We start from the raw sequence: 11567 nt of genomic DNA, 5'->3' as shown, positions 1-11567 counted from the left end.
GTTTGTAATTAATCTGCCTTTTGTATATTTATTTGTGTCTACGTTTGCAAAATATTCGGTGATTCATAAAATTTATTAACGTCCCTGATGCTTTTTATCTATATGCCTTCGATGTATGGTTGGCCACAAGCAAGACAGATTGGAGTGCGTGCGTGTAGTTTATGTTTGTGAGTGTTGGACGTTTTAAATTTTCACTCTTTCGTTCTGAATTGAATTTGACTGAAAAATCATTACTTTGACAATCTTTTTTATTTGTGAGACGCAATTGCGTTCACTTTTTCTGCTCTTTTTTCCGGAATTTTCATCCAATCAGAATTTTAGGATGGGTGTTGTGTGGTCTTGCATATAAAGTTATCAATACAGATAGGTGGGTGGGCCAGAGAAGGTGCTTCATATCGAGACGTGGTGGCCTCAATGTTTTCTAATCTAATATTTCGTGTTTTTCGGGCTCAGCCGTTTGGCTGAATAATTGGGGTTGAACCCTGTATAGAATAAAGTGGGTAACAATGAGATTCGGTTTTTTTCTTGTTTATACTAGTGTTTTCCTGTCGTATTCTTATAAACTAAACTAGAAGTTAGAATTGCGTTGACATAACGTAAGGTTTCTGGTCAAGCGTTATATTTCTATTTCAACGTGTTCAACGATGGAACGTGTTTTTTTGTGCAGCTCGTGCAAGAATATTAAATAATTTTATTTGGTAAAATGTTGGTAATTAGCGTAGCAGTGGTTGGTTTTTATTATCGAGTAAACTTTCAAATGCACTCTCGTTACCGTGGCAACGCTTTTGTTTAGCATGTTTGGTTTCACGAAGTTTTACCATACCTACTATTGAATCAACAATCAACAACTTGAAAAAAATATTTTTTTGAAAATGTCATTGCCGAGTTTAAAGCCAAGCCATCATTCTATCATTACACAAGAAAATTCGAATTCACCTCTTCCAAATGAAAAATTATCTCTGGCAGGAAAGCATCAGAAATTTTCCTTCGAGCTATTTAGAAAGGATTTCGATGGCAATCCCGTAAAAGTTCACCTCGCTCATGCTCATAACCAGGAACCAGGTAATTAGTAAAACTGAACAGTAGAGTAGACAAGATGATAAAGTCTTTAGGTGTTCTGGTAACGTAGCAGTGTACTATCTTGTGCGTGTAGCAAATAATTGCTTGGTGTTCTGTTCTGGTCATATACATAGAACCTAGTTCCGGTGATGTTGAGTAAAGTTAAAAATTTCGCATAGCAAAATTAGTTGTGATTGTCATAATGCTTCACGAATGCGTCATAATTTTGTGCAGCTTAACAACGTTGTAGAAGCTGGCATTTGGAAAGGCCTCAATTAATTAAATCGTTGTAAAGTGATGGATATAAAGGGCCGTGGGGGCGCTTCCCCCTTCCCTTTGTGAGCTTTTTTTTGTATAAAAAGTTAGTAATGGTGGTTTTTTTTAACGAAAAAAGTAGTGTTTGAATAAATTTTTGAAGGAAAAATTGGTATTTCTAGAAAATTTGATCCCCCGTCGAAAAATTTGCCCTCCCCCAGCTGAACATTAAAAAATTTTTTAAAAACTTGTGAAGATCTTCCCGGTCGTCAAGCACTTTTGAAAATCTTGGCCGCTTCGTCAAAGTCATCTAGATCCGCCACTGCCCCTACACTAACAATACCATACTGATTTTTTATGAGTTAAATTTGCAGTAAAAAAGCAAATTTCAAGTTTTAAAAATCATTCCATTATTATGATAGTTTCTATTCATTATTGATAAAATTTTCTACAATTGAAAAAAATGAAGATGTTCACGAGACGGGCGTTCCAGAAACTGTGAACTGGACTTGTGAGGAGGTGGCCGATTGGGTCGAACGCATCGGCTTTCCACAGTACCAGGCTGGCTGTCTCAGTAGTTCGTCACTCAACCAACTCCACAATCAATTGATCAATCATCGATTAATTAATCAATCAATCAATTTTCGATCATCAATCGGTATATTATGAATTCTTTTTTCAAATATCACTCCAACAAACTAAACAAGCCACTCAGGAAATAATGCATCAACTACATTCCACCATTCACCCACTAAACACGCCAACAGACATTAATTTTATTAATTAGTTTATTTAGTAATTTATTTAGTACATCCGTCCAATTTTGTGAACTTAATTACAGCGTGGACTATAAACTTGTGTTTTGATATTATTATTATTTAATCAATTAAATATCTAATTTATTAAATTTATTGAAATTATTCAGGAATGTTTCACGAATAACTTCATCAACGGCCGACGTTTGATCCTCATCAACTCATCCACGCTAACAAAGTTAGGAATCCACGACTTCGAACACATCAAAGTTACGAACGTTTCTGTTTGTTTAGCAAAACGTGTCAATATCCACAATTTTCAATAACTGTTACGTAAATATTGATAATTAGTAAGAAGAAACAATTTTATTACCATTTTCAGGCTTTTTTTTACCAAATATTTATTAAAATATCATAAAAAAAAGTTTTTGGCAAGCTCGATTCGACGGTTGATTAGGGTGCCCTTCGTGTCTGGCAACCACAGCATTGCAGACCCCCACACCAATGCACTTGGTTAGATGCCTCGTTTTCATTGGTTGGATGGTTGTGCATTGGGTGAATTAATTAATGTGATTGGTCGATAAATTTGGCGGTTTGATGGTCATTTATCCTGATTGGCTGATGTTTGATAGACCAATTAATGTGACTGATTGGTTTAAGAAAGGTTAAAATGATCAATTAACGTATTTGGCTAGTTCGCTCATTGGATAGATTAATTAATCAATTAATTAATTAATTAATTAATGTGATTGGTTTGTCTGTTTTTCGTTAAGCTAAATAGTTGGTGGGCTGGTTGGTCGGTCGGTCGATTGGTTGGGCGGTTGGTTGGATGACTGATTGGGTTATGAAAGTGTAATCAAAATAATAATAAACAAATAAACCAATGAATTAATTGATGAATGAACGAATAAATGAATGAATACACGAACGACTGAATAAACTAATTAATTAATTAACTAACGAAGGAATAAACGAGCGAATGAATTGATTAATACACGAATAAAAGCTTGAATCTTCTTAAATTAGTCATTAATTGTATTATGTAAAAAAATTTCTAATAAGTTAACGTTTAATTAACTTTTTTTAATTATCTAATTAGTCGAATTAATTAATTTGGTAATAATTTTAAATAAATTGAGGCGTGTTCTTGGAACAGAAGTGCATGACAAAAACCATTCCGGATACTATATCGTACGAAGATATCCTCAGTCAGTTTCATGATATCAAGACGGAACCACCATTACATAATATGATGTGATGTTGTGACGTGATGATGTCATAGAAATGAGATGACTGTGCTGTCACGATTATGTTGTAATGGGATGTTGCGTAATGATACTGTGATGAAGACGTAATTATGTGGTGATGATATAACGATGAGGTGTTCTGATGATATACACCATCAAGTTACATTTTTCGATAGTGCAAGTGATAATATGATGTCATCATCAACTAACAACAGGCCAGTGATAATGATGATGATTATGGTGAAGATGATGATGATTATGGTGAAGTTGATGAATGTGGTGAAGTTGACAATGATGGTCATGTGATTGCAATGTGTCGTGTGATATCTATACTTAATGTCATGTGATATGTTAGATAATTTGGTATGCTGTTATGATACGGTAATATGATGGTGATGAATTAATTTTTTATCTAACCATTCTTTTTTCTGATACATTTTAATTTTTCAATTTTATTTTAGCCATTTAAATTTTTCAAATAGTATATCATTTTTTGATTCATTTTTACCAAGAAAATGTTTTCTATTGCAACTATTAGTTTATTCAATTGTTCCAAAACCGTCCGTCTATTCATCTATCTATTCATTCATTCCATTCATTCAATCATTCAATCAATCATTCATTCATTCATTCATTCATTCATTCGTTCGTTCGTTCGTTCATTCATTCATTCGTTCATTCATTCATTCATTCATTCATTCATTCACCCTCCTTTCTTCCATCCATCCATCACTCCGTCTGTTTACATCCACTTATCAATCGTTAGATGTCGTTTTCTAAAGCATTAAAATGTGTGAATTTGTTTGAGTTCGTCATCACTTTATGCCGTTCGTTCGTCCGTTCGTTCGTTCGTTCTCACGTCCGTTTGTTCATTTCTTAATTGTTTGTTCATTCCTTCATTTGTTCGTTCATTCTTTTATTTATTTTTTATTATCAGTTCACCAATTATCAACTAATAAATCAGTTAATCGTTCTATTCGTTCGTTCGTTAAGTCATTCATTTACTCATTCATTCATTCATTTATTCATCCATTCATTTATTCACCCATTCATTTATTCATTTTTTCATTCATTCAAAATTCCTTGATGATTCTTTCATTCATTTAATTATTTAATCAATAAACTGTGCGAATTGATGATAAACACACACACATACACACGTACACACACATACACGCACACACTCACACACACACGTACAATCACGTACATATCTACAATCACACACGCGCACAAACACGCGCACACACGCGCGCACACACATACATTCACGAACACAGACGGCAAGTTTTTGATTATTAAGATAATTCTTTATGATGATTTTTTATATCCTTTCCGTATATCAACAAGACCGATGATTTCGACAGCACAAAACTGGTGGTTTTATGGAAGTGAAAATCTCTCTCTCTCTCTCTCTCTCTCTGTCTCTCTTTCTTTTTCTCTTTCTCTTTTTTTCTCTCTTTTCCTCTGACTTTCTTTCTTTCTCTCTATATCCTTTTCTGTTATTGCTTTCATGTTTGTATTTTATTTTGATTTTATGTTTGTTTTTGTTTTTATGTTTTTCAATTCCTTCGGAATGATGATGCGATGATGATGATGATGATTGTGACGTTGGTAAAGACAATCGTGATGATGATTGATGATGATGATTGATGGTGATAGTGATATTGATAAAGATGATGATGATGATGTTATCATCAACAAAAATGATGATGGTGATAAATGTGTGATGAAGATGGCTACGATACAAATACAAAGAAGATGAAAGTGATGACGACGATGATGATGAGGAGGAGGAGAAGTATGATGACGACGACGACGATGATGACGATGATCACGGCATCATTATCATCATCAAGCGGCATGTTTTTACATATTACCCCGGCAATTAACTTGTAATCATAAAAAAAGTTGGTTTCTCATTCCTTCATTCTCTCGTTCTCTCGTTCTTTTCAGTTATCTTATGCGATATGATTTAGGCTATAAAGATCAAAAAGACGATGATGGGAATGATGATGTTGATGATGACGATGATGATGGGAATGATGATGTCGACGATGATGATGATGATGATGACGATAATGAAGATAATGATGATGATGGAGATGGTGATTATCAATTATGAGATTATTATGATTATCATGATTAAGATGATGATAGTGGTTATAATGATGGATATGTTGATAATGATGGCGATGATGGTGATGATGGTGAAGATAACCATGCTGATTGTTGTAAGAGTAATGGTGATAATGATGATGAGGAGGGTGTTAATAATTACGATATTATGATAATGAGGATGTTAATTAAGATGATGATGGTGATGATGATAGTGATGATGGTGAGGGCGACGATGATGATGATGAGGATGGTGATGATAGGGCATCACTAAAGATTACAAAATGGTGCGAAAATTTTGTTTTATTATTATTATTGTTGTTATTATTATTATTATCATTATTATTATATTTATTTTTATTAAAGTTATTGTATGGATAATCATGATAAAGACTAATGATGCAGAACATATTGCGGGACAATGAGAAACAAGAAAGTCAGAAGAATGAAAAGATGATGTCCATGAAGATGATGGTGAAGATGAGGAAGAGGAGGACGATGATGATGGTGGAGATGGGGAAGATGAAAATGATGGTGAGGATGAGGATGAGGAAGATGAAAATAATGATGATGGTAAAGATGAAGACGAGGAAGATAATGAAAATGAAGATAAAGCTGATGGCGATGATGAGAAAGATAAAAATGATGGAGAAGATGAGAAAAATGAAGATGCTAAGATGCTAGAGAAGATGAGGAAAATGTAGATGATGGTGGAGGTGAGAAAGATAAAGAAGATGATGATGATGAAGGCAGGTGAGGATGATTATGATGTTAATAATGATGATGATTATGATGATTGCGTCGAAGTAATGGTGATGATGCCGAGGTGATGATGGTGAAGAGGATTTCTATGATAATAATGATAATGACTACTAGGATGATTATAAAACTTAATGGTATAACAAAAATAAAGCCAATGATGATGCTGATAATGATGACGACTACGACGATGATGATGAAATAGGACGGTGATGAAGATGATTAAGTAAGAGAATTGAGGAAAAATTATAATGTAGAATAATTGATAAACATGATGATGATGAAAATGACGACGATGATAATGATGATAACGATGAACATGAAACTCACCAAGTTATCATCACCTCAGCATAAACACCATTGTAACAATCAAACAGGTAAGCTTTGTATAATTCATCGTAAAAGTCTTGCTATGATCATTATGAACTTATGTTGTTCAAAAATCTCAACATACATACATACAGACATACAGACATACATACATACATACATACATACATACATACATACATACATACATACATACATACATACATACATACATACATACATACATACATACATACATACATACATACATACATACATACATACATACATACATACATACATACATACATACATACATACATACATACATACATACATACATACATACATACATACATACATACATACATACATACATACATACATACATACATACCATCATCATTAATTTCTTTTGTAATTAATATACCGGTTAATAAATTTAAACATAAACAAAAAATTATCAACAGTTATTTAGTTATTTAACTGCGATGTTTGATACGCAAACAAACAAACAAACACACAAACACATACATACACATATATTTATATTTATATATATATATATATATATGTGTGTGTGTGTGTGTGTGTGTGTGTGTTTATATGTGTCATAAATAAGGCGTGAAGTATTATTATTATTATTATTAATTTAAGGATCTCCGACTTCAAATGCAATAAAAAAACACGTCATCGTTATTTATTATTATCGTCATTTGTAATAATAATTATAGCAATAATAATAATAATAATAATAATAATAATAATAATAATAATAATAAGATTTTTTTAAAATATTATTTGCGTATGTTGAATGCTGTTTTAATTTTTAATGTAAAATGAAACTTAACCGGCGTTTTGTTTAGAGATAGATGTGATGATGATGAAGATGAAGATGATGATGACGACGATGATGACGATGACGCTCAATCTCAATGAAATATCATCATCATCATATCACATCATCATCATCATCATTGTCGCATAATCATCAATATTATCATCATCATCATTATCGTCATCATTATTGTCATCGTCATCATCACCATCGTCGCCATCATCATCATCATCATCTTCGTCGTCGTCAGCCAGTGAGTCCCATTGAGACATCAAACGTGATGAAATATACCAACTGTAATACGACACCAACGCACATTAATAATAATAATAATAAAAATAACAAAAACAATAATAATGATGAGGATGATAACGGATATGATGAGGATGATAATGGTAATGAATAAATAAATAAATTTATCTAAAAATGATGATGCTGAAGATTATGATGATGACACGCCGATGTTGATGATGACATCGTCATGACGATGATGACATCATCATATCATATTCCACACACACACACGCACACGCGCACACACACACACCACATACAAGACTACTGATGATGATGTCGACGATAATGATTAAGACCGTTCAATTAATTTACCATCTTGAATTTTTCATTTGGTAATTGGTTGCAGCAACCTATGAAGCTAACAAATGTGATTAAAAATGTAGTCGACTTTTTTGAACAATCAATCCAATTCATGATGACACCCACGTACAGACAAACAAACAAGAACATAGACAAACAAACAAACGAACGAACGAACAAACGAACGAACGAACGTCAAACAAACATAAAAACAAAACAAACATACAGGCAAACAAACAAACGGACGGACAGACAGACGAACATATATACATACATACAGACAAACATATATACATACATACATACATACATACATACATACATACATACATACATACATACATACATACATACATACATACATACATACATACATACATACATACATACATACATACATACATACATATTTACATGATTTAATTGTTCATACCGTTGAGAATTTGCTAAAGTTATCTTGCATCAGATGATGAAGAAAAATTCTTAATTCATCTCCATTACAATTTGCAATTGTTAATTATTCTGTTAGCAATCACTGCTAATTGTTATTAATATTATTATTATAATTAAGATAATAATAATAAATAATTATAACATTAATAATAATTATTATTATTAAATATTATTTCGTTACCTTCGACAAGATATTAATTTTTCCCTTTTCAAGTTATAACAAATGTGTGTGTGTTTAATTTTTTTCTAATTAAATTTGCGAGTTAATGCCGTTCTTAGCCGGCTTGAAATAGCTCCTCTCTATAGCTGATGTTGGTTCAGTCAACTTTCAAACTTTCCAGCTCTTTGACTCAGTCGGACTTTATTTGGCGATGCATTTTTATTTACAATGCGGTCAACAACTTGTTAATTATTTTTCAAATTTAATGTGTATTTGTTGACGTGTTTGTTGCTTGTTTGTGTTTGCTTGTTTGTGTTTGTTTGTTTGTTTGTTTGTGTTTATTTGATTGTTTGTCTGAGCAGCCTATTCATCAATCGCATACACAAATGTCTTATCTGATGTTTTCTAACTTTTTCGAACTGGAAAGTCATTTGAGTTATTATTCAAATTATCTCAATCTGGCTGCCCGTGAAAAATTAACACGATAGCAATAAATGTGAAATAATTTGAATAAATACGAGATCCTGTAAATTCATTCTTAAAATATTTTATTCTAACTGGTAGGCACATTCCTGCAAGAACTGTGCGTAAAATTCACAGCTGTGTTTAATTTCACAGGATTGGCAATAAAATAAACTCATTTCCGCAACTAATTTAACAACTAGTTTAATTTTTTTCAAATTTAAATCTGGTTTTAAATCAATATATAATAATCATCGGCAGTGTTTGCACTAGATGGCTTCCAACTACCTGCCGGAGGATGATGATGATTTTTTGGCACTTGTGGATGAACTCTTGAGTTACGCTGCACGCATCGAACGTCTTGAGAAGACTGTGAAAGTCGAAGAAGCTGATGAAGACGAAGCAGCTGAGGCAGCTAACGAAGACAAACCAGCTAAGTATAACACAGCAGCTATAAAAGACACATCAGCAAAAAATAGCACAGCAGCAAAGAGTAACACAGCAGCTAAAGATAACATAGCAGCTAAGGATAGCACAGCAACTAAAGAAAGCAAAAATGCTAAAGATAACACTGCATCTAAAAAAAGCAAAGAAGCTACGGATGACACAGAATCTAAAGAAAGCAAAGAAGCTACGGATAACACAGCAACTAAAGAAGTCAAAGAAGCTAAGGATGACACAGAATCTAAAAAAAGTGAAGAAGCTACGGATAAAACAGCAACTAAAGAAAGCAAAGAAGCTACGGATAACATAGTAGCAGCAGCAGCAGTACCAGTCCAAAATATTGACCCGAACGCTGGTGATCAAAGAAGCAAGTTCAATAAATTATTGGACTACCACAAAGAAACGAAGGAGAAATTGAAAGACTTGAAGAAGATCATAGATCGCTACACGCACAGAGAGACGGACATGCAGGGAGTGAAGATTCAAGGCGATGCGCATACACTGTCTGCTTTTTGTTATACCCTGCTGGAAAACAATCACAAATTAGAACATCATTTGAAAGAATTCCACAGTAATTTTATCGCATTAATTCGCAAAGTAGCTGAGATGCGAAGGAAGTTTTTACGAACCTCTAATCAGAAAACGACCGGCAGAGTGAGGCCTGAGAGGTTGGCTGAAAGACTTGGCAAAATGTCGCTGACAGCAGATGACTCAAAAAAAAGTCCGTCCAAATCAGCTGGAAATGTGGAAGCTACGAGCGCAGCTTCCTCGGACACTGAAAGAGATCGTGGAAATGTACTGTCGCCAGGAAAAGGCAGGCCGAAGAAACGTTAAGAATGCATTAATTACGTAATAACAAATAACAATATCGCAATAATAACACTGCAGCATAATGATAATATTAACACATAAATAATACAAATAATAACACTTTAACAACACAACCATATCGGGACACGACATAACTACAACACAAATAAAACAACTACAACAAAATTAACAACAACAACAAAATTAACAACAACAAAAACACAAGTAGATGGATTGACGTTTTTATAAGTATTGATAAAGTTTGTCGGTTGTTTTATCATTAATTTACGTGTAGTTTTTTAAACTATGGACAGGACCTGTCGTGCAAATGGTCTTCTTGTTGGCGTTAACAACTAAAATAATAATAATAATAATAATAATAATAGCATGAGATACTTTTTGATTTTTGATAAAGTGACATTTTATATCGGCTCATTACTTCAATTTACCATTTTATTATTTTTGTTATTATTGTTATTATTATTATTATTAGTAGTAGTAGTCTTAGTATTATATATATATATATATATATATATATATATATATATATATATATATATATATATATATATTATCATTATTATCAATATTATTTTATTATTATTATTCACTCATTCATTCTAAATGAATTATTGTAAATTGCGATTACTGTTGGTTTTAACTTTTTCATATTTCAATTTTATATTGATTATTTTGTTGCGTTTTGCAATGTAATTGAGGTGCGCTTAGCTTAGGCAGGCACTCACGCCACACACACACACACACACACACACACACACACACACACACACACACACACACACACACACACACACATACACATACATACAAACACACACGCATACAAACACACACACACACAGACACACATTTTTACACCTTATACGCTTGTGTGTGTGTGTGTGTGTGTGTGTGTGTGTGTGTAAATGTGTTTATCTAATATATGTATGAGTGTGCATATTGGTTTTTCATACCTACAGATAACAATTTTAAAAAATTTTTGAAAAATATTTTAATCAGATGTTGCAAGAAAAAATTCATACAAGTGTTTATTGTTGTTCAGTTGAATTAATAATAACTTAAAAATGAGATAACAAATAAATAAGAGACATTAGATATGCCAACAGAAGCCTTTGATTAGATACTATCTACGTTAATAACACACACCACACACACACTCACACAAACATTCACACACACACACACACACACTCACTCACACAAACACACACGACAATTGTTTTAAATGATTTCAAGCTCGAGATAGAAAAAGTTCCGTCCAAAAATTTTCGCACCAGCAA

General features: G+C 32.8%; 2 protein-coding genes across 2 annotated transcripts; both read left to right on the top strand.

Moving 5' to 3' along the window:
- Positions 1 to 872: 872 nt before the first annotated feature.
- Positions 873 to 2587, top strand: HELRODRAFT_165181 (hypothetical protein; the record flags this gene model as incomplete). Its single annotated transcript, XM_009031042.1, has 4 exons — positions 873 to 1062; positions 1784 to 1833; positions 2240 to 2338; positions 2495 to 2587. 4 exons carry the CDS (start codon positions 873 to 875, stop codon positions 2585 to 2587), a joined length of 432 nt encoding a protein of 143 aa, XP_009029290.1.
- A 6698-nt stretch (positions 2588 to 9285) lies between these two features.
- On the top strand, positions 9286 to 11378 carry HELRODRAFT_189653 (hypothetical protein; the record flags this gene model as incomplete). The annotated part of the gene is made up of 4 exons (XM_009031041.1): positions 9286 to 10774; positions 10796 to 10962; positions 10988 to 11170; positions 11191 to 11378. The coding sequence occupies one exon, from the start codon at positions 9286 to 9288 to the stop codon at positions 10288 to 10290; it is 1005 nt and encodes a 334-aa protein (XP_009029289.1). The 3' UTR covers positions 10291 to 10774; positions 10796 to 10962; positions 10988 to 11170; positions 11191 to 11378.
- Positions 11379 to 11567: the final 189 nt, after the last annotated feature.

The sequence above is a fragment of the Helobdella robusta genome (genome assembly GCF_000326865.2).
Source record: "Helobdella robusta unplaced genomic scaffold HELROscaffold_7, whole genome shotgun sequence".
Taxonomy (NCBI): domain Eukaryota; kingdom Metazoa; phylum Annelida; class Clitellata; order Rhynchobdellida; family Glossiphoniidae; genus Helobdella; species Helobdella robusta.
Note: the sequence above shows the minus strand (reverse complement) of the source record. Positions and strands in the feature narration are given on the sequence as shown.